Source organism: Artemia franciscana, chromosome 8 (genome assembly GCF_032884065.1).
Source record: "Artemia franciscana chromosome 8, ASM3288406v1, whole genome shotgun sequence".
Classification (NCBI taxonomy): domain Eukaryota; kingdom Metazoa; phylum Arthropoda; class Branchiopoda; order Anostraca; family Artemiidae; genus Artemia; species Artemia franciscana.
The window spans coordinates 34955868-34981684 of record NC_088870.1 but is presented as its reverse complement, the minus strand read 5'-3'; the positions used below and the strand labels follow the sequence as shown (position 1 = coordinate 34981684).

The 25817-nt window shown below is 36.0% G+C and overlaps 1 protein-coding gene across 1 annotated transcript in view; it reads right to left on the bottom strand.

Annotated features, from left to right (window-relative positions):
* LOC136030341 (uncharacterized) overlaps positions 1-25817 on the bottom strand; it is an 88966-nt gene that overhangs the window by 31168 nt on the left and 31981 nt on the right. Inside the window, exon 3 of the mRNA XM_065709259.1 lies at positions 3465-3579. Coding sequence (XP_065565331.1) covers positions 3465-3579 — 115 coding nt within the window. The remainder of the gene's footprint in view (positions 1-3464; positions 3580-25817) is intronic.

Sequence of the window (25817 nt, the reverse complement as noted above, 5' to 3'; positions counted from 1 at the left end):
TCTGTTGTCCTTATTACCAGTCTTATCAAACTTTTTCTTTTTTGAAATAAATTTCGTTTTAGTTAGAATGCAAATTGTATCGCATATTACTTTATAATTATATTCAAGAGCTGTATTATTCTTAACAATCCAGAAAAGTTTGATTAAATTCCTCTTGGATAAATTATTTAGACATTTTATTACAGAAATCATACCCCTAGATTCAAGTAGCTGGCATAGATCTATAGAAAGCATATGTAAATCTAATTCATTTTTTCTATTATTTTTCCTATGTCCTCTCGATCGGTTTTTACGTTTAGTAGGACAAGTAAAAGAAGGATGGTCCATAAAACCATCAATACATTTAACAACAAAATGAGACATGTCACCGTATTTTGCTACTCGATCATTTAGCCCAAAAAGATAAGCTGTACCAAGAGTATGGATCCAGAAATCCTCCTGTTTACGTAGATTATTATTCTTCTCTTCTTTATTTGAATTTTCTAGCTCTAAGTTTTCTAAAATTGTGACAGTTATATCTGATATGGAACACATACCATTATTACAATGTTGAACTAGATAGTTATTAGTTTTTTTTATTAACTGTTGTCTTGTGTCCAGAAAATCTTTTTTATATATTATTAGTTGTTTCCCCCACATATTGTAGGCCAAAATTAGAGTAAATGTATTTAATGAAATGAAATGAGGTTACTGTATCATCTTTACAACTATGCAATAGCGGAGAGGCTAGGTTTTACTTGTTAATTTTATAGAAAATTTTACTAGTTCGTAGGGGCATATAACATACTTTTTAAAACATCTTATGTCACGTCTAATCTTGAAAAATAGACTGACGAATTTCCTTGTTTGCACGTAGATTTTATATCCCGAAAGAACAAATGAAATTTTTCGGTCCCTTACCCGGTATGAGAATAAACAAAAACAGTGTAACGGGACACCTTTGTTATTCCTGTTGAAAACATGGAAAATCAGTACAAGATCACATAACGGGACATCTTTGTTGAATACGCTGATAATCGATACAAACCACGTAACGGGGCACCTTTTTGTGTTAGCAGCAATTAAATTAAATCTGAAAAACCGACAAAGGCTTGTGTAAGACCCCCACCTACGTTATCTACATAACTAATATCTTGAAGGGGTACTATGATGAATTTTTTATTTGAGCAACGTCTTGAGGGAAAAACATCTTAATTAGCGGGCCCCGAAGATATAACTCTCGGAGAAATCTTGAAGGGTATTTAAACATTTGCTTAAGTTAAGATTGACATCCCCTATGGTATTACATAACACCCACATATATAAAATCAATGATACCGATGTTTAGAGGGATTAGCAACTTCAGGTATACCCCCTTTGGCTGTCGTCGGAGCATTGCCCCTGTCACTATTAACGCCCAAAGGCCAGCATAAAATAAAAGAATATTAATTTATGAGTCAAAAGTGAGTACATAACCTTACAGCAACACACTAAGCTATTACGTTTTTCTTAGTCTTACACGAGCTCTGATGTAAGTGATTTTTAGTATACAATTAAGATTATCTTAAAACTTAAGCATAAAAATTAATGCTATTTTAATACCCGCAAAGTCATTGAACAGCACAAACAAATAATGGACTGAATCAGGTAACATTAGCAGCTATAACACCAATAGTGAGTAATATACAATTTTAAATTGTGAGAAAAAACACACTTTAGTATGAATCGAAATGAAGAACGAATAAACCACAATATCCACTCCGGAGATCCGGTTGTTTCTCTTCATACAACGGAATATTTCAAGTTATGTTACAAATTCTAAAGCTAGTGAATAGTCCTAATACCATCAAGATGAATTCACTCCCGACTAGTCTACAAACTAATCATGAAATGTCCTTTTAAGAGCCAAAGCGAGATCCAACCATTGGACTGAGCTTATTGCACAGAAGTGATACCAAATTAGACGAGAAAAATAAAATAAAGTAACCATCCAACAATACTTTTTCACTCAGAAAAGCTTTGTTTTTTTAAAAATTAATTACAATATAAAAATATCCAAAATGTCTACGTTTCTGCTAAAAATGTCGAAGGTGGAGGATAAGGAAGAAGGGTTGGAATTCAATGGTCTAAATTGTGTTTCCTGTAATATTGTTGAAATCTCTTGCAAGATTCTGGTTTTACCAAGGTCCAAAGAGCTCAAATTTCCTAATAAAACAAAACATATCAGTTAAGACTGCGTCTTTTCAAAATTTGGCTCTGTGCCTAATTAGGGGGAGGTTTCCTTAGGAAGCACCTTATTTTTAAAAAATATTCCGACTAATTTAGTTGAAATAGCTATCTCGAAGTTTTTATCCTATACTGTTGGGAGGGGCTACGCCAGTGCTTGGGGGAGGATATGGGAAGGGGACTAGTTACCATCCAATCACTTTAAACTCTTAAAAGGGCATTAGTAAATTCAATCTCCACTCAAATATTACCCTCCCAGGTGACTGGGAAAAACAAAACACAGGGGAGTACAATGCTCTTGGCTAAGTCAACCCCACTACCCTCACTCTGAAATCAAGGAGTTCTAGTAAGATATTCTGTGTGTGTTTCTGAAACTTCAAATTTAACCATTGTCATGGTAGCTTTTTTCCCACGTTACCCAACAGAACCCAGGGCTGATCCAACAATTACTGTTTCCTACATGGAGAGTTGCCCCAAAAGGAGCAATTTCATTTTTAATGATCAGAAAATGGTTCAATTCTTTTTTTTTCTGCCAAGCTAGAGTCTGTTGTCTTTTTTCCAGAATTTTCTGAGAATTTCTTTTTACTATTCTTGGAAAATACTTTCCAACTCCCTTGCAAGTTAAAAACTTCGGTGAACTTTTGACTTTTCAACTTAAAACTTTCTCTTGAGCAATGTTTTGATTTAATGAATCTATAGCCTAATCCAGTTTTAGGTGTGCGAAGCTAAAGTTTACATAATATGTCTAAAATGAAGTCTAAATACTCATAACTTGTTAGACAAGTTCATTTAAGCCCTAAAAACATGCAAATACAGAAAATCTGAAAAAGAAAAATTAGGACATTTCGTTGGAAATCTGGTTTCAAAGATCCCTTCCATGAGAAGGTGCTTGGGTCGGTCCATGTGGAGAGGGTGCTATTGATAAATCCCTTAAGCCGTTTTTAGTCATTAAGTAACTGATAAGTGCACATTTCTAGACGAATATTCACATTTCATTTGTAAACCTACCCCTCCCTCCTCAACAAGGCTATACCTCTGCACAGGATCGTTATAGGGTGATTTTCCTCTCTAAAACTGATCTCATGGGCACCCCTGTAAAAATCTAAAGAATATGGACGGGAAGAATTAAAAAACTAGTATGTATTCCCCTTCCCTGAGATACATAATTCGTAACACCACCCCCCCCCCCACCAAGAAAAAGAAGGAAATGTGTGCACAGATACAGTCTGAAGTATAGGATAAGGAAATAATTATTTTACCGGTGTTGTTTGCGTTGATTGTGTTGTTTTTTGACTTGGTGTTTGACTATCGGAGGAGGTTGTTCTCTTCAGTTCTTTCTGAGGATTGACTAGATCTTCTTTTGATTTATCAGAGCTGAAAGATAGAAGAATTAGTGTTATATTTTTTTTGTTCACTGATACGGACCAGCCGATCAAATCCCGCTTTTTCAACTTTTTCACAAAACAGTCTCAGTCTTAAACAACTTCTTATAATCTTCGTAAGTCTTTGGTTCCTATAAAGCTAAGAACCATTCGTTAAATATATATATATATATATATATATATATATATATATATATATATATATATATATATATATATATGGAATTTTGCGTAGGCTGCTAAGGATACAAAGAGTCAAAGAGAACAATTAAGCCTGTAAATCGTTGAACAGCCAACATTTCATATAATTAAATCTATTAATTTTCCAGGATGTAAGATTGGATAGCATACAAAACACCGTTCACTATACTGTTCACGTCTTGTATTCTCTATGTTGTTGAATATATGCCGTATAAAATATTTGCTGAAAAAAAAAAAAAAAAAAAAAAAAAAAAAAAAAAAAAAAAAAAAAAAAAAAAAAAACTTCGAAAGGAAAGTAAAGATCCATCATATTCAAAACTATAACAAGCCGAAATAAAGTCAGATGAGTCACATCATAAGTCAAAATTATAACGAACGGGAATTATTACAAATAAATGTATGAAATATAACAAGAACGGAAGTTAAAATGAATAATCACACACAACTTAAAATTAATAAATACAACTATGGAGGAATAGATGCAGCCTAAAACGAACAGAAACTTAAAAGGGTAATCAAGCCAAACTTAAATCGAACATAAATTACCACAAATAAGAGGGTTGCTACCGTGCCCTTAAACCCTCTAAAGGCTAGAGCATCATTTGAACTCCAATCAAATAACCTCCTCGGAAGTTTTTACGACCACGCTTTCCTTATGAAGAAATCGACATCGATAAATAAGGTCTTAAAGGTAATTATTTAGTGAATGGAGAAAAAACACAAAATGAAGACAAAACGACACTGTTTCTCTACTTTTGTTATTCAGACAGATGAACACTTGAACGAGGCTTAGACCCTACCCACCCATTCAATCACCTAGGACAAACAGTACAGCCAAACACAATCAACCAAACATGGAAGGCACATGGCTTTTTACCAAGTAAACGCAGATGCATTGTCCCTGATGGGTGTTTCTCAAATTTTTCGTACAAGTCGTCTGAATTTTTTGTTCTTTCGAACACTGAATCCTCCACCTCCCTCCAAAAAAGGAGTTACTACAAACTAGCTTGGACAGACATTAATGTTTTAAGTGCATTTCTACCAATCAGAAGGAGCCAACAGTCGGTACAAAGACCCCCCCCCCCCAAAAAAAGAAAAAGAAAAAAAGAAAATGCTATGGTATTATCAATACCATCTAAGTAGATCTAAACATTTCCACAAAATTAGCCTAAATATGCGATTATTGATTAAAAACTAGACTAGCTATAAATCAGAATTAAGCTTTAGGGTATATCATCAATAAAGCCTGTTACAACGTTGTCTTACTCGAGTAATACGAATATTGGCGCACCCAAAAATTCACTTCGCTTCATGGCTTGGGAATTTGTCTTAAATCTCATTTCCTATTGCATGAATAATCAATGTTTTTTTTATTATTATTATTGTTACCTTCTTGATTAATCTTCCAAGAGAAATAATTAACTTTTACGAAAATAAAATTTGGCAGGGTGTGTTCTATGGATGAGTCTTGATCTATAAAAAAGAGGTCATTTATGTCAAACATCAATGGTATTCTTTTTAACTCAGAAGCAATGTTTTTTTTTCCAAAAAAAAAACACGACTTGGTGAATTTAATAACATTACTCAATACATTATAAACAATAAACACACATTAAATAGTCATAAATATAAGTGCTGGCGCTTGCCTTTTACTAAAATCGTCAGCAACTGCTGTGGACGACAGTAGTCAAACAAGCTTTCGAGTGGGGTAAGGTAAATGTCGTATACACTCGGCTTTTTTTAGCCAGATTCACCACTAATGCTGTTGTACATATCCCCCTCCACTTTCCCCCTCCCCCACGCTCAGCACAGGATGCTCAATCTCATAATTGAACCAAGCTCTATTCTAAGAACCCGGGTATCGCACTATTCATTTGCTCGTAATTTTGAATAGAATGGATAAATTGTTGTACTAAACTTTTAATGTACGTGATTAATTGAAATATTATTTATGATTTTTTAGTAAACTGATTTATTTTTGGGTTCGTCGATTTACATTAAAAAATAGCACTGATTTCAGCGGGCTACATGAAGCTGGAGCAAAAATCATAGGCAGCGCATTAGCACTGTCTGAGTAATAGCACTGATTTCAGCGGGCTACATGAAGCTGGAGCAAAAATATTGGTAGCGCATTAGCACTGTCTGAGTAATAGCACTGATTTCAGCGGGCTACATGAAGCTGGAGCAAAAATCATAGGCAGCGCATTAGCACTGTCTGAGTGAAGCTTGAGCAAAAATCATAGGCAGCGCATTAGCACTGTCTGAGTAAAGCTGGAGCAAAAATCATAGGCAGCGCATTAGCACTGTCTGAGTGAAGCTGGAGCAAAAATCATAGGCAGCGCATTAGCACTGTCTGAGTAAAGATACAGGATAAGTCAAAGTATTACCACAGATTGTGTAACATTATATAGTGAAATATTCTCCAAATTTAAATAAAAACCGTACTTCAAATTTGAAATTATTCAAAAAAGTTAAATTTAGAATTATTAACTTATCCATTGAGTATTATTCGACAAAGAATATCCAGAAATATGAACAATTCTTGGCATCATTGTGGTGCAAACCTTATATTAACTAAAAATTGACAGGGATGCCAATTGGAAGGGAAAATTGACCCCTAGAGTTTGAAAATTACCTTTCCTTTGTAACTTGATTGAAAAAAAATGAATTCTATAAAATTAGGCAAAAGTTTTTCTTGTGTAAATAAGGGTAATGGGGTATATATTTTCGGAGGGGGGTTACACTGAATATTGTTTTTATGTCTATAATTCCCATCACAAGCAAAACTAAGTCTCCTAGTGTTGCATGATAAGACTGATAACAATAGAAAAAGAAACTGGGCTGGTACCCCTTATACGTGCACACACAATTTCAAAATTGTGAGAAAAACATTCATATTTTGTTTATTTGCTTTAAAAAGCAGAATTGTGACAAAGAGTCAAACTTTAGCGTAAAGAGCGAGGGATTGCGGAGGGAACAATCCATTTCATATACGGAATAATTTCTGTTCGTTTTAAGTTTTAATGTCGCTCCTTACTTTCAGTTAAAAAAACTAGTTTTTTTTTATGTAATTTCTGAACGTTTTTGAATTAATGCATGTTTGATTTTGACTCTCCACGCGTAAACTATTCAAATGAAATTCGTATATTAATTCCTTTTTTGGCTAAATGGCTTTCTCTTAGTTTTCATCATACGATTTTGAGAAATATGGGAGGGGAAGGAGGCCTAGTTGCCATGCAATTTTTCGGTTACATAAAAAGGCAACTATTAATTTTAATTTTAACGAATTTTTTGATTAGCAAAAAATATACGTAACATTAGAATTAACTTACGTAACAAACTTTTATGTTCTTTAATTATTATTATGTATGTGAGGGGGTTTGTACCCTCGTTAATACCTCGTTCTTTACAGTAAATCGTAAGTTTTGTCCCAATTCTTTAAGAATGACCCTGAATCAGAAAGGCCGTAGAATAAATAGTTGAAATTACTAAAAATACTTTAGCATAAAGAGCGAGGTATTTATCTCCTCCTAAGTACCTCGCTCTTTATTCTAAAGTATTTTTAGAACCCCTCATATGCGTAATAATCTCAGTTCGTTTTAATTTTCAATGCTACTTCTTCCTTTCATTTGAAAAAACTTTTCATGTTTATTTTTCATTGTTTTCTTATAGTAATGCTAGAGAATCCTGCGCCCTCTTCATTGAATTTTTCTTCCTCCATGATAGATTCCTCCAAGGAAAGATCCTCCAACATAGCCCCCTCTCCTCAGCCCCACCCCCAAACAAAATAAAATCCCCCTGAAAACGTCTGTACACTTCCCAATAACCATTACTATATGTAAACACTGGTCAAAGTTTGTAACTTGCAGCCCCTCCCCCAGGGATTGTGGGGGAGTAAGTCATCCCCAAAGACATAGTTATTATGGTTTTCGACTATGCTGAACAAAATGGCTATCTCAAAATTTTGATCCGTTGACTTTGGGAAAAACATGAGCGTGGGAGGGGGCCTAGATGCCCTCCAATTTTTTTGGTCACTTAAAAAGGGCACTAGAACTTTTCATTTCCGTTAGAATGAGCCCTCTTGCGACATTCTAGGACCACTTGGTCGATACGATGACCCATGGGAAAAAGAAAAGAAAAAAAAAAAAAAAAAAAAAAACAAATAAACACACACCCGTGATTTGTCTTCTGGCAAAAAATACAAAATTCCACATTTTTGTAGATAAGAGCTTAAAACTTCTACAGTAGGGTTCTCTGATGCGCTGAATCTGATGGTGTCATTTTCGCTAAGATCCTACGACTTTTAGGGGGTGTTTCCCCCTATTTTCCTAAATAAGGCAAATTTTCTCAGGCTCGTAACTTTTGATGGGTAAGACTAAACTTTATGAAAGTTATATATTTAAAATCAGCATTAAAATGCGATTCTTTTGATGTAGCTATTGGTATCAGAATTCCATTTTTTAGAGTTTTGGTTACTATTGAGCCGGGTCGCTCCTTACTACAGTTCGTTACCATGAACTGTTTGATAAACTTCAGGAAGCAAAAACACCTTAAATATCAGGAAAAAAATTGACCTGAGCAAATTTGGCAAAAAAGGAAGCATAGAACATTTATCAATTTTGCAATTAACTAGGCTTACATTTTTACTTGAGGATAAGGTTTCAAAGGCAGTATATTTGGAAAAATATTAATGTGGAATATATTATGACGCGTAACAGTTTTAAAGCTACTTAATAAATTATAGTTTTCAAATTATTGGGAGAGGGGTTGCCCCCAATCCCCTCCCCCCAGCGACACACCTGAGCCCAATGGAAGGAGTGAAGAAAAACTAGAAAGGTACAGGACAGGCATACATGACCGTGGTTCTATTGTGATTGGGCAACCGTAAATTGTTTTTGGACATTATAAATCCGATATAAAGTAAAATGTACACGTATCTATGTTATGAGGTTAACCATACAAGCATATTATTGATACAATTAACAGGTACTCTTTAATGTTTATTCAAAATCAGAGAACCACATTTATTTCGAACTCATTAGGAAATTACTTTTTATGACAGCCGCCTAACATTTAGGATAGTTTACGTTTTTGTTTAAGTTTTAATATCGCTTTTACTTTCATTAAAAGAAAAAACATAACAAAAAAACTTAAATATCCAGCAATTTTATCGTGACAAATTTGAATTGTAACTATTCTAAATTTTAACTTCGATCATTCTTAAAGCTAAAATGTATACAAAAGACTAGAAACGTAGGTAAAATAAAATGAAGCTACTAAATTTTCTTTCAAATATACTGTATTTATTCTGGTTATTTCGCAAATATATTTCATACATATAACACAAGGTTGAATCTGCTGTAAATCTGACCAACTCCCCCTCCCAATGAGAAAGACTAAAATTTGTGATCTGTGTCAGACTTCCTGATGAGTGGAATGCATTGGCCCTAAAAACAAAGTTATGATCTTGGAGTGCGCGTAATGCTTGTTTTTACTACTATGATTGATTACACTCTGTAGCAAATGTCGTACGTGCGTTGCCAGTATGAATGGCTGCCTGGAAAGCACAGTAAATGAAAATTGCTCTCGCCACGCTATTGGTATTAAACCAGGACAGCATAATTTTTAATTTTACATGCTTTGAATATGAAATAAACCCGCCAGGGTTCTTCGTTTACATAAAGGAAAAGTCAAACATATATAAGATACATGATAAGTAGAGCCCGGATTTATATGTGATAAAAATTATAAAATATGTACATACATATGTAATTATTTATTGGATAATATGTAAGTAAAAAGGTAGAATGTGTAAAAAAAATAGAAGAAAAATGCGATTTTTATTGCAAGAAAGGTTACATATTAACTATTTACATATTTATACTAGACATATATTCTAGTGAGAAAGGTATTTGAAAAAAATAGGCATCGGAAAAACATACATTGATTCAGTTATAAAAACTGAGGATCAATAAAAAAAATCACGTTGAAATAGCTAATTCATTGCTGAAATTGTTACTAACTACACACATCTACAAATTATTTAATACAAAAGATCGACAGTTTGGTCTTGAAATTGCCTTGTAACGGTTAAAGGAACGCTCCGCTTCCACTGATGTAATAGGTGCATACTTGAAACATGCAATGTCTGATGGCGTGAAGGATTTCAAGTCTGCTTCAACGTCCTGCCCACTCTTGATTTTGGCCAGGAGTTCAATATTTCTCCATCCTGGGTTTCTGTTGAGCACATCCTCCAATTTCTTCTACATCGTAGTTCCAATTTCCCCAGGAACTTCTTTCAGCTTCTCAATAGCGTTGTTAACAGTGGCTAAACCATCCAGTGTGGTCATTTTTTTGAGATTCAAGCTTTGTTGCAAGGTGTATTAAAAACAAGTATTTGAAGAAATGTAAGCCAAATTATTCTTTAGTCCGAGTTGCTCCATTGCGGCTTTAGTCTGTCCTATCCACAGCTTAGATGCCAATACAGTTATGAAAACTCGAATTATTTTTGGGATACAGTGTGCAGTTGCGATTCTAGTGGCTGGAGACAGGAAACTGGCAGTCTGAATCTAAAAGTCGAAGTAATTCACAGCTTAGATACCAATATTGATACAACAAAACGAAATTGCGTTCCCGCCTATGGTGTTGTAGTACGATCTATGCGTCGGAGCGCGGGCTTGGAGGAGGCGCCAAGTTCAGAGCTCTGTACCAAAAGCTTCTTATGGGCAAGATAGGAGTTTTCTTAACTGTATATTGGTATCCAAGCTTTGGTCCTATCGCCATAACCGAATAACGAGTCTTGTTCAGAGAGAATATTTTTAATTAAGCCATTCTTCTTGCTGTATTAGTCTACCACTTCTATGCAAGTTACCCACCTCGTGATAACTGGCTGAGGGGGCTGGGATGGGTCAGGATAAAGTTCTTTTAAATGTTTATTTGGATCGGGGATTTTAAAAATACTTTTTCAACATTTGACATTAAAGAATCAACACCAGGAAACTGAAGTCTGACAATATCTTCAACTCGGTGGAGTGCATGAGCGAGGCAAGTTACATGGATCATATTCGGGTAGAATACCTTCAATGCCTTTCCCGCTTTCACCGTGTACGGAGCAGCGTCTGACAAAAATAAAAATAAATTTTTCGTGTAACACGCTAGTTGGCCAAAGAAGACTCATCACATCATTGAAAAAACTAGCAACAGTTGTATGGTTGCCATAGTCCAAAACTTGACAGTTTAAAAGAAACTGTTTTGAAGACGAATCGGCATTTAGTCTTCCAACTATTAAATGGGCAATGTATCTTCCTTCAGTGTCAGTTTTTTCATCAACTAAAATCCAAATAGGGCCATCTCCAACACTACCTTGAATTTTAGTAAGAGATTCCATGCAGATCGTTTGTAAATAATTTTTTCTTAATGTACTGTCATCAGGGACATTTTAATTAATGCTCGACATAGGTCTGTATTAAACGAAGACTCACATGCTGCACCAGATCAAAAAGCCGATATAAAAGTCTGTTGAGGGCCTGATCGTCTTTCCTTGTTCTCCTTAAGTTTAGCCGTAGCAATGTCTTGAATAACTTGAAAACGCTGTGGAGTAGACACCGCTGTATCACAGCTCGAAAATATAATACGGAAGAATCGCTTTTAAATGTTTCATCGAGGAACTCCTGCAGATACTTCTTCACTAGGTCTAACTTTTTTAGTTGGTACTTTAGGCATTTTAATCCCTGCGCTACAGACTTAACACTAAGCTCTGTGTTTCCAGGTTGGGCTATTTCCCACCAATTGTGCTATAAAATTTTCAGATTTGCAGGACAAGTGACAAAAATTCTGCGAGGCGAATTTTTTGGGCTATAGTGTTTCAAATTTCTTATATCTATTTGGTCATTAACGTTCTTTGGAGTCTTGGACAACAACATAATTATAATATGTCTTGGACTATGGTTACCCCCTCTTCTAATTTTTGGGCGTCACACCCCATATCTTCTACCATTTCTTGAAAATAATAGTATGTAGACCGATTACCGTCCCCAATAAATATAATTTATACGCATAGTACCCAAACACCTTTTTTCTGAGCATCCACTTCCGGCTTCTAAATGCCAGACGCAAGAAATTCATCTTTATTACAAACTCAGAATGAAAAGTTATCGAAAAAGCGCCACCCCAACACCTAGTTGGTGGGGGCGCTTCGCGCCCCCCCCAACTAGGTCGTCATTTATATTCCCTTTGTGCCGGTGTCCCGGTCGTCATTTGAGTCCCGATGTCCCGGTCTGTAATTTCGTCAGTCGAAAACATGACGTCAGCCGACACAGAAACATGACGTCACCTGATCCACAGACAGACAGACAGACAACTTATTTTTATATATATAGATGTATATAAAAATAAGTTGTCTGTGTGGGTCTGTCTGTCGGGTGACGTCATGTTTGTGTATTGACTGACGTCATGTTTTGGACTGAAGAAATTACAGACCGGGACATCGGGACACAAATGACGACCAGGACACCGGCACATAGGGAATATGAATAAAGACCGGGACAATCAAAGAGGAAGCGACCGGGACACAAGGAATGTTCGATTAGCAATCACCATCAACAAAGCACCGGGACACAAATGACGACCGGGACACAGGGAGTATAAATGACGACCAGGACATAACTAAAAAAAAACTAAAAAAACTAAAAAAAAGGTAAAAACTACAAAAAAACTAAAAAGACAATAAACTAAAAACTAATAAAAAAAACTAAAAAAGCTAAAAAACTAAAAAAACTAAAAAAGAAAAAAAAGAAAAAAAGGAAAAAAATGAAAAATAACGGAGAAAAACCAAACTAAAAAAAAAAAAAAAATAAAAAAAAAAACTAAAAAGAAAAAAGAAAAACAATTAAAAAAACTAAAAAAAAAGTAAAAACCAAAAAAAAACTAAAAAGAAAAAAAGGGGAAAAATACAAAAATTTATTTCATCATATACCATTTCAAAAACGAATGTATATACAGACCGGGACACCGGGATACAAATGACGACCGGGACACAGAGAATATAAATGACGACCGGGACACAGTGACACAACTACAACCGGGACGCCGGGGGGCACAGGTGGATATATAAATGACGACGGGGACACAGGGAATGTTCGATTAGGAATCACCATCAACAATGCTCAAGGGCAATCATTAGAATCATAAGGTATAACAAAAAAACTAAAAAAAGGTAAAAAATTAAAACCTAAAAAAAAAACAATTCAAAAACGAATGTATATACAGACCGGGACACCGGGACACAAATGACGACCGGGACACCGGGACACAAGGAATATAAATGACACCCGGGACAATCAAAGAGAAATCACAGACTGGGACACCGGGACACAAATGACGACCGGGACACAGGGAATATAAATGACGACCGGAACACAGGGACACAACTACAACGGGGACGCCGGGGGGCACAGGGGGATATATAAATGACGAAGGCAACACAGGGAATGGTCGATTAGCAATCACCATCAACAAAGCTCAAGGGCAATCATTAGAATCATGAGGTATAGATCTGAATACGGATTGTTTTCCCATGAACCATTATATGTTGCATGTTCAAGAGTCGGTAAACCTGACAATCTATTTATATGCACATGGGACAGCAAAGAATGTTGTATATTCGCAAGTTTTACGTAGTTAAAAGCACACACACACACACACACACACATATATATATATATATATATATATATATATATATATATATTTACAGGTGGGACACAGGGTCACAACTACAATGGCGCGTAACGACTTACGCGCGCGGGAGGGCTTGGGGGGGCGCGAAGCGACCCCGCCAACTAGGTGTTGGGGTGGCGCGAAGCGCCAACCCAACAGCTAGTATATATATATATATATATATATATATATATATATATATATATATATATATATATATATATATATATATATATATATATATATATATATATATATATATATATATATATATATATATATATATATATATATATATATATATATATATATATATATATATATATATATATATATATATATATATATATATATATATATATATATATATATATAAATAAGTTGTCTGTCTGTCTGTGGATCAGGTGACGTCATGTTTCTGTGTCGGCTGACGTCATGAAATTAGTTGTCGTCATTTTTGCTTTGACGGTGACGTCATTAATGGTATTTAAGACATGCGTTCATGGAAAAATGTTTAATTGTAAAATGACTGAAGAACCTACAATGGCAACAGCCGAGGAAGCTGCTCAAAGAGTCTATGCCAAACAACTTGCTGCTGATAAAGAAAGTAAGAAAAGAAAGCGTGCCGAGGAATCATAGAGAAAGTAAGAAAAGAAAGCGTGCCGAGGAATCACAAGAACAGCAAGAAAACAGGCTTGCGGCTAAAGAACGCAAAACTGCGCAATTAGATGAAAATCCACCTGGAAAGCGAGAGTCAAAGCATATCAAAACTGAAAATGATAGCGATGATGATTGGGTTTGGGATTTTGACTTGGATAAGGTCATCAATGCCTACCAGAATTAAGTTAAAAAACAAAGGTTCGGCGATATGTACTTCATAGTAACGCTGAAAATTAAAGAAGAAAAAAAAACTGAAAAAATGTAAAAAAATAAAAAAAAAGAAAAAGAAAAAACACTCAAAGATAAATTACAGACCGGGACACAAATGACGACCGACACAGAGGGAATATAAATGACGACCAGGAACCTCAAAGAAAAATTACAAACTGGGACACCCGGACACAAATCAAGACCGGGAATATAAATGTCGACCTTGACGCAGGGACACAAATACAACGGGGCGCCGGGGGCACAGGCGGGATATATAATTGACGACTGAGACACAGGGATTGTTTGAATAGAAATTACAGACCGGGACACAAATGACGACCGGGACACTGGGACACAGGGAATATAAATGCTATTTATATGCACAGACAATGGGACAGCGAAGAATGTTGTATATTCGCATGTTTCACGTAGTTAAAAATATATATTTATATCTATCTCTATTCACAGGTGGGACACAGGGACACAGCTACAATGGCGCGTAACTAATATGGCGCGTAACGACTTACGCGCACGGGGGGGCTTGGGGGGGCGCGAAGCGCCCCACCAACTAGGTGGGGCGCAACACCAACACCCCAAAACCTAGTTGGTGGGGGCGCTTCGCGCCCCCCCCCAAGCCCCCCCACGCGCGTAAGTCGTTACGCGCCATATTAGTTACGCGCCATTGTAGTTGTGTCCCTATGTCCCACCTGTGAATATAGATATATTTTATTTTTATTTATATTTTTTAGTTTTCTTTTTCTCCTTTATTTTTCAGTTTTTTTCCTTTTTTTAGTTTTTTTTTCTTTTTAGTTCTTTTAGTTTTTACCTTTTTTAGTTTTTTTTAGTTTTTTAGATGAAAATTTTTTTAGTTTTATTCCTTTTTTTCTTTTCAGTTTTTTATTGGTTTTTACCTTTTTTTTAGCTTTTTTAGTTTTTTTTCGTTTTTTCTTTTTACTTTTTTTTTAGTTTTTATCTTTTTTTTTTTTTTTTACTCTTAATTTTTTTTTATTAGTTTTTAGTTTTTTTGTAGTTTTTGCCTTTTTTAGTTTTTTCAGTTTTTTTTTAGTTTTTAGATTTTTACCTTTTTTAGCCTAACCAGGATTTGAACCTGGGACCTTCATTCTCCTTTCTGACACCCTCTCTCACCGAGTGACTACTCCAGCATGTTCATTTTGGTGTTCAAACTTGCTGCTGATAGAGAAAGTCAGAAAAGAAAGCGTGCCGAGGAACTATCAGCAGCAAGTTTTTTGGCATAGACTCTTTGAGCATCTTCATCAGTCATTGTAAACTTAAACATTAATAGATTTCTACGTGAACATATGTCTTATATAACTTGAATGACGTCACCGTCAAAGCAAAAATGGCGACAACTAATTTCATGACGTCAGCCGACACAGAAACATAACGTCACCTGACAACTAATTTCATGACGTCAGCCGACACAGAAACATGACGTCACCTGATTCACAGATCCACAGACAGACAACTTATTTTTATATAGATAGATATATATATATATATATATATATACTAGCTGTTGCTTGTGTCCCGGTGTCCCGGTCGTCATTTATATCCCCTGTGCCCCCCGGCGTCCCCGTTGTAGTTGTGTCATTTATATTCCCTGTGTCCCGGTCGTCATCCCGGTATACATTCGTTTTTGAATTGGTATATGATGAAATAAATTTTAAATTTTTTCCCTTTTTTTCCTTTTAGTTTTTTTTTATTGGTTTTGACCTTTTTTTAGGTTTTTTAGTTTTTTTCTTTTTTCTTTTTAGTTTTTTTAAAGTTTTTATCTTTTTAGTTTTTTTATTTTTATTTATATTTTTTTAGTTTTCTTTTTCTCCTTTATTTTTCAGTTTTTTTCCTTTTTTTAGTTTTTTTTTCTTTTTAGTTCTTTTAGTTTTTACCTTTTTTAGTTTTTTTTTAGTTTTTTAGATGAAAATTTTTTTAGTTTTATTCCTTTTTTTCTTTTCAGTTTTTTATTGGTTTTTACCTTTTTTTTAGCTTTTTTAGTTTTTTTTTGTTTTTTCTTTTTACTTTTTTTTTAGTTTTTATCTTTTTTATTTTTTTTTATTTTTATTCTTAATTTTTTTTATTAGTTTTTAGTTTTTTTTGTAGTTTTTGACTTTTTTAGTTTTTTCAGTTTTTTTTTTTAGTTTTTAGATTTTTACCTTTTTTAGCCTAACCAGGATTTGAACCTGGGACCTTCATTCTCCGTTCTGACACCCTCTCTCACCGAGTGACTACTCCAGCATGTTCATTTTGGTGTTTTAAATGGTATATTATTAACCAAATTAATGTGTTTTACAATATACTAAGCATCGTCATAACAAAAATGACGACAACTAATTTCATGACGTCAGTCAACACAGAAATTAAGTTCTGAAATTAAGTCATGAAATTAGTTGCCGTCATTTTTGCTTTGACGGTGACGTCGTTCAAGTTATATAAGACATATGTTCACGTAGAAATCTATTAATGTTTAAGTTTACAATGACTGATGAAGATGCTCAAAGAGTCTATGCCAAAAAACTTTCTGCTGATAGAGAAAGTCAGAAAAGAAAGCGTGCCGAGGAACTATCAGCAGCAAGTTTTTTGGCATAGACTCTTTGAGCATCTTCATCAGTCATTGTAAACTTAAACATTAATAGATTTCAACGTGAACATATGTCTTATATGACTTGAATGACGTCACCGTCAAAGCAAAAATGACGACAACTAATTTCATGACGTCAGCCGACACAGAAACATGACGTCACCTGACAACTAATTTCATGACGTCAGCCGACACAGAAACATGACGTCACCTGATCCACAGATCCACAGACAGACAACTTATTTTTTATATATATAGATATATATATATATATATATATATATATATATATATATATATATATATATATATATATATATATATATCTATATATATAAAAATAAGTTGTCTGTCTGTGGATGGATGGATGGATGGGTCAGGTGACGTCACCTGAAAAAACTGGATCAGGTGACGTCAAAACTGAAAAAACTAAAAAAAGGCAAAAACTACAAAAAAACTAAAAACTAATAAAAAAGCTAAAAAACTAAAAAAACTAAAAAAAGGCAAAAACTACAAAAAAAACTAAAAACTAATAAAAAAGCTAAAAAACTAAAAAAACTAAAAAAAGGCAAAAACTACAAAAAAAACTAAAAACTAATAAAAAAAAATAAAAAAGCTAAAAAACTAAAAAAACTAAAAAAAAGATAAAAAACTAAAAAAACTAAAAACTAAATAAAAAGGAAAAAACTGAAAAATAAGCTAAAATAAAGGTAAAAACCAATAAAAAACTAAAAAAAAAACTGAAAAAACTAAAAAAAGGCAAAAACTACAAAAAAAAACTAAAAACTAATAAAAAAAGGAAAAAACTAAAAAAAATTTTCATCTAAAAAACTAAAAAAAACTAAAAAAGGTAAAAACTAAAAGAACTAAAAAAGAAAAAAATAAATGACGAAACTCAAAGAGAAAGCGACCAGGACAAAAGGAATGTTCGATTAGCAATCAACAAAGCACCGGGACACAGGGAGTATAAATGACGACCAGGGCATAAGTAAAAAAAAAAAAACTATCTATATATATATAAAAATAAGTTGTCTGTGGATCTGTGGATCGTGGATCAGGTGACGTCACCTGAAAAAACTGGATCAGGTGACGTCAAAACTGAAAAAACTAAAAAAAGGCAAAAACTACAAAAAAAACTAAAAACTAATAAAAAAAAATACACCGGGATACAAATGACGACCGGGACACAGGGAATATAAATGACGACCGGGACACAGGGACACAACTACAACGGGGACACCGGGGGAAACAGGGGGATATAAATGACGACCGGGACAAAAAAACTAAAAAGAAAAAAAAAATAAAAACTAATAAAAAAACTAAAAGTCTAAAAATCTAAATAAGCTAAAAAAGAAAAAAAAGGAAAAAAACGACCGGGACACAGGGAATATAAATGACGACCGGGACACAGGGACACAACTACAACGGGGACACCGGGGGAAACAGGGGGATGTAAATGACGACCGGGACACCGGGACAGGGAATGGTCGATTAGCAATCACCATCAACAAAGCTCAAGGGCAATCATTAGAATCATGAGGTATAGATCTGAATACAGATTGTTTTCCCATGGACCATTATATGTTGCATGTTCAAGAGTCGGTAAACCTGACAATCTATTTATATGCAAAGACAATGGGACATAGGGACACAACTACAATGGCGCGTAACTATTATGGCGCGTAACGACTTACGCGCGCGGGGGGGCTTGGGGGGGGCGCGAAGCGCCCCCACCAACTAGGTGTTGGGGTGGCGCGAAGCGCCACCCCAACAGCTAGTATATATATATATATATATATATATATATATATATATGTATATATATATATATATATATATATATATATATATATATATAAGTTGTCTGTGTGTGTGTGCGTGTGTGTCGAGTGACGTCGTATTTGTGTGTCGACTGACGTCATGTTTGTCGACTGGCGTCATTATAAGGATTGAGCTGTATGCGTCATGAAGTTGTTTGTCGACTGACGTCATGTTTGTCAACTGATGAAATTACATACCGGGACACCGGGACACAAATGACGACCGGGACACAGGGAATATAAATGACGACCGGGAACCTCAAAGAGAAATTACAGACTGGGACACCCGGACACAGATCACGACCGGGACACAGGGAATATAAATGAGATTTTTCGAATAGAAATTACAGACCGCGACACAAATGACGACCGGGACACCGGGACACAGGGAATATAAATGACGACTGGGACACTCAAAGAGAAATTGCAAACTGGGATACCGGGACACAAATGACGACCAGGACACAGGGAATATAAATGACGACCGGGACACAGGGACACATCAGAAGAATAATGAGGTATAGATCTGAATACCGATTGTTTTTCCCATGGACAATTATATGTTGCAAGTTCAAGAGTCAGTAAACCTGACAATCTATTTATATGCATAGACAATGGGACAGCGAAGAATGTTGTATATTCGCATGTTTTACGTAGTTAAATATATATATATATATATATATATATATATATATATATATATATATATATATATATATATATATCTTCTATATATATAAAAATAAGTTGTCTGTGGATCTGTGGATCTGTGGATCAGGTGACGTCATGTTTCGGCTGACGTCATGAAATTAGTTGCCATCATTTTTGCTTTGAAGGTGACGTCATTCAAGTTATATAAGACATATGTTCGCGTAGAATTCTATTAATGTTTAAGTTTACAATGACTGATGAAGATGCTCAAAGAGTCTATGCCAAAAAACTTGCTGCTGATAGAGAAAGTCAGAAAAGAAAGCGTGCCGAGGAACTACCAGAGCAACGCGAAAGCAGACTTGCTGCTAAAAGACAAAGTGAAAAAAGAAGGCGTGCCGAGGAATCAAAAGACCAGCAGGGAAACAGGCTTGAGGCTGATAGAGAAAGAAAGAACAGAAAGCATGCCGAGGAACTACCAGAGCAACGCAGAAGCAGACTTGCTGCTAAAAGAGAAAGTGAAAAAAGAAGGCGTGCCGAGGAATCAAAAGACCAGCAGGGAAACAGGCTTGAGGCTGATAGAGAAAGAAAGAACAGAAAGCATGCCGAGGAACTACCAGAGCAACGCAGAAGCAGACTTGCTGCTAAAAGAGAAAGTGAAAAAAGAAGGCGTGTCGAGGAATCAAAAGACCAGCAGGGAAACAGGCTTGCTGCTGATAGAGAAAGAAAGAACAGAAAGCATGCCGAGGAACTACCAGAGCAACGCAGAAGCAGACTTGCTGCTAAAAGAGAAAGTGAAAAAAGAAGGCGTGCCGAGGAATCAAAAGACCAGCAGGGAAACAGGCTTGCTGCTGATAGAGAAAGTAAGAAAAGAAAGCGTGCCGAGGAATCAGAGCAATCTGAAAGTTATCGCCTGGCATTCAGGTACAACCCAGTCGATGATTATAGCTTGAGTAGATGTGTTCAAATCGGGACAATGTCTAAAATTTGTCCCTATTGCAAGGCCTTGAAATTCAATGGTGAAACAATGGGAATGTGTTGCGCCTCAGGAAAAGTTAAACTTCCTCTATTGGCTGCACCACCAGAGCCATTGAAGACTTTCCTTACTGGAACTACGTCAGAATCTAAGCGTTTTTTGTCAAAAATCAGACAATACAACTCATGTTTCCAAATGACGTCGTTTGGAGCCCAAATCGAAAATCCAGATCAATTTATGTCTACTTTCAAAGTAAAAGGGCAAATTTATCAAAAAGCAGGGTCCCTTCTACCATTCTCAGGCGAGAATCATAAATTTTTACAATTGTACTTCATCAGTGATAGAAATTCTGAATTGAATGCACGTTGCGAAATTTCTCCCAACGTTGAAAGGACAATCGTTTCCCAATTGCAACATCTTTTCCACGAAAATAATAATTTAGTGCGTCTGTTCAAAACAGCCATCGATTTGATGCCTACTGATACTCATAAAATTGTTATTTTCGCTGACAAAACGCCTCCTGGCCAACATGTGCGTAGATACAATGCTCCGACTATCGACGAAGTGGCAATCGTTATGGTCGGTGATCAGTTTTTACCTCGAGATATTATTCTACATAAGCGAAACGCTCAGTTGTTAAGAATTGCTGAAACTCATCGATGCTACGATGCCCTACAATATCCTATCATTTTTTGGGATGGAGCCGACGGCTATCACTTTAATATTAAATTGATGAATCCAGCCACTAACAAAGAAATGAATAAGAAATGCAGTGCAATGCATTATTATTCCTATAGACTAATGATTCGGCAGGATGAAGAAAATTATATTTTAAAATGCCGTGAATTGTTTCACCAATTTTTCGTGGATATGTATGCTAAAATTGAATCAGAACGTTTGCTATATATCCGCCTGAATCAGACCAAGCTCCGCTCTGAACAATACATTCATTTGCGAGATGCAGTTATAAATGACGGTAATACCACAAACGTTGGAAGATTAACAATTTTACCTTCGTCATATGCTGGCAGTCCCCGTCATATGCATGAATATGCTCAAGATGCTATTGCGTATGTTCGTCTCTATGGTCGTCCAGATTTATTTATTACATTTACATGTAATCAATCTTGGGACGAGATACTGCAGCTTTTACTTCAAGGACAATCGGCGGTTCATAGGCATGACATTACGGCACGTGTCTTCCGGCAAAAGTTGAAATCACTGATAAACTACCTTGTAAAACATGAAGTGTTTGGGTCAGTGCGATGCTGGATGTACTCAGTGGAATGGCAAAAACGAGGTTTGCCACACGCACATATACTAATCTGGCTACATAAAAAAATTACTTCAAACGAAATTGATGATGTGATTTCCGCTGAAATACCTGATAAAAATGTCGATAAGGGGTTACATGATATTATTGTAAAAAATATGATACATGGACCTTGCGGTGCACTGAACGAAAATTCACCATGCATGGCCAAAGGAAGGTGCACAAAGCAATATCCTCGACTTTTAGTACCCAAAACAATTACTGGCAATGATGGTTACCCACAATATAGAAGAAGATCTACTGAAGATGGCGGTAAAACAGCAATAATAAAGAAGCGTAACGGTACCACCATCGAAGTAGATAACCAGTGGGTTGTTCCATATTCCCCTTTATTATCAAAAACATTTAATGCACACATAAACGTTGAATACTGTAACTCCGTAAAGGCAATCAAATACATATGTAAATACGTCAACAAAGGCAGTGACATGGCAGTTTTTGGCTTGCAGTCCGAAATCAAAGATTTCGATGAAATCGTAGAATATCAGGCTGGAAGATACATAAGCAGTAATGAAGCTGTTTGGCGAATTCTTTCATTTCCGATACATGAACGTAGTCCAGCTGTTGTTCACTTAGCGGTACATTTACAGAATGGTCAACGTGTTTATTTCACGGAAACCAACGTGCAACAAAGAGTCCTGAATCCACCTGATACAACATTAACAGCTTTTTTTTCGCTTTGCAAAAATGATTCTTTTGCAAAAAAACTGCTGTATACTGAAGTGCCTTCGTATTACACGTGGAATACTAAAAATAAAGTATTTGAACGTCGAAAACAGGGTAAGTCAGTCGACGGCCAACCTACCATCTTCAAAGATACCACGATAGGAAGACTCTACACCGTTCACCCCAATCAACATGAATGCTTCTTTCTACGCCTGCTTTTGGTGAATGTACCCGGTCCGACATCCTTTGAGTATTTGAGGACTGTAAATGGTACTATACATGACACTTACCGTAGTGCATGCCAAGCTCTGAATTTATTGGAGAATGACCAACACTGGGATAACTGCATCAATGACGCGTGCGAAACGTCAACCCCAAGTCAAATTCATGCATTGTTTGGCATCATTTTAACAACTTGCTCTCCATCAGCTCCTACAGATTTATGGGAAAAATATAAGTCAAAAATGTCCGATGATATACTTCATCGAAAACAGTTAGAGACGTCAGACATGACTTTTGATTTTACATCAGAAATTTATAACTACACTTTAGTTGTTATAAAAGATTTGTGCATAAGTATGGCAAACAAACCTCTTCAGGATTTGGGAATGCCTTCACCTAACCGTATCGCTGCTGTTTCGACATGTGTAGAATTGGATCGTGAACAAAGTTACAGTACGAGTGATCTATTGTCGTATGTACAAAATAACATTTCCACGTTAACGTCGGAACAAAAAGACATTTATGATACGATAATGCATTGTGTCGATAACAACGTTGGAGAAATTTTCTTTTTTGGATGCGCCAGGAGGTACTGGTAAAACGTTTGTGATAAAACTGATTCTGGCATCAATTCGATCTAAAAATGATATAGCGTTGGCAATTGCGTCGTCCGGAATAGCCGCAATATTGCTGCCTGGTGGAAGAACTGCTCATTCCGCTTTGAAATTGCCTCTGAACTTGCATTCTACAGAAACTCCCACGTGCAATATTTCCAAATCATCTGGGATGGGTAAAGTATTGCAGCAATGCAAACTTATTATTTGGGATGAGTGCACAATGGCACACAAAAAATCGCTCGAGGCTCTGGATCAATGCTTGAAAGATTTGCGAGGGAAGTCGAAACCCTTTGGCAGCACCTTAATATTGCTTGCGGGAGATTTCAGGCAAACATTACCTATAATACCTAGATCAACTCCTGCAGACGAAATGAATGCTTGCCTGAAAAATTCTAATTTATGGGCACACGTAAAAACATTAAAATTAACTACAAATATGCGTGTCCGATTGCAAAACGATGACTCTGGTCAAACATTTTCAGATCAATTGCTGGCAATGGGAAACGGAGAGCTCCCAGTAGACTCAATTTCAGGACGTATACAACTACCTGCTGATTTCTGTAATTTAGTGACGTCCAAAAATGAATTGATTGAAAAAATATTTCCGAATATTCTAAAAAATTATAAAAATAATAAATGGCTAAGTGAAAGAGCGATTCTCGCACCCAAAAATATAGACGTCCACGAAATCAACAATACTGTTTTGACCAAGATTCAAGACCAGGCAGTCCTTTACAAGTCAGTCGACACAGTTTTGGAACCAAATGAAGCGGTTAATTATCCATCTGAATTTTTAAATTCCATAGATCTTTCAGGGTTTCCACCACACGTGCTACAACTAAAAATAGGCGTACCAATAATACTTTTTAGAAATATAAACCCACCAAAGCTCTGCAATGGCACTCGACTTGCCGTAAAAAAAAAAACAATGGAAAACCTAATAGAGGCCACAACCCTGACAGGGCCTTTTGAGGGTGAGGCTGTTCTTATTCCTCGCATTCCCATGATTCCAACAGATCTGCCTTTTCAATTTAAAAGATCGCAATTCCCAATTCGATTAGCATTTGCAATCACCATTAACAAAGCTCAAGGTCAATCATTAGAAAAATGTGGTATTGATCTTAATACTGATTGTTTTTCCCATGGACAATTGTACGTTGCATGTTCGAGGGTCGGTAAACCTGACAATCTATTTATATGCAGCGAGAATTGGACAGCGAAGAATGTTGTATATTCGCAAGTTTTACGCAGTTAATTTGTATTTCGGAACCAATGAAGCGGTTAATTATCCATCTGAATTTTTAAATTCCATAGATCCTTCAGGGTGTCCACCACACCTGCTACAAGTAAAAATAGGCGTACCAATAATACTTTTAAGAAATATCAACCCACCAAAGCTTTGCAATGGCACGCGACTTGCCGTAAAAAAAAAACAATGGAAAACCTAATAGATGCCACAATCTTGACAGGGCCTTATGAGGGTGAGGCTGTTCTTATTCCTCGCATTCCCATAATTCCAACGGATCTGCTTTTTCAATTTAAAAGATTGCAATTCCCAATTCGATTAGCATTTGCAACCACCATCAACAAAGCTCAAGGGCAATCACTAGAAAAATGCGGTATAGATCTTAATACAGATTACTTTACCAATGTACAATTGTATGTTGCATCTTTGAGGGTCGGTAAACCTGACAATCTATTTATACGCACAGACAATGGGACAGCGAAGACTGTTGTATATTCACAAGTTTTACGTAGTTAATTTGTATTGTATCTATCTATCTATCTATCTATATAAAAATGAGTTGTGTGTATGCATGTTTGTTTGTTTGTAAAAAGAGCGTTTGCATATGACGTCATTATTAGTACATACGCTTTGTATATGGACAGACAATGGGAAAGCCAAGAATGTTGTATATTCGCAATTTTTACGTAGTTTGAAACACATATATAAATCTATCTATATTCACAGGTGGGACACAGGGACACAACTACAATGGCGCGTAACTAATATGGCGCGTAACGACTTACTTGCGCGGGGGGGCTTGGGGGGGCGCGAAGCGCCCCACCAACTAGGTGTTGGGGTGGCACGAAGCGCCACCCCAACAGCTAGTATATATATATATATATATATATATATATATATATATAATATATATATATACATATATATATCTATTCACAGGTGGGACACAGGGACACAACTACAATGGCGCGTAACTAATATGGCGCGTATTGACTTACGTGCGCGGGGGGGCTTGGGGCGCGCGAAGTGCCCCACCTACTAGGTGTTGGGATGGCGCGAAGCACCACCCCAACACCAAATCAGCAACAGCTAGTATATATAGTACCTAGTAGTGTTGACGGACGTCATGCATGTTTTTCGACTGAGGTCATTATAACGATTGAGCATTATGCCGTCATGAAGTTGTTTGTTGACTGACGTAATTACAGACCGGGACACCGGGACACAAAAAAACGACCGGGGCACAGGGAATATAAATGACGACCGGGGCACAAGGACACAATTACAACGGGGACACCGAGGGGCACAGGGGGGATAT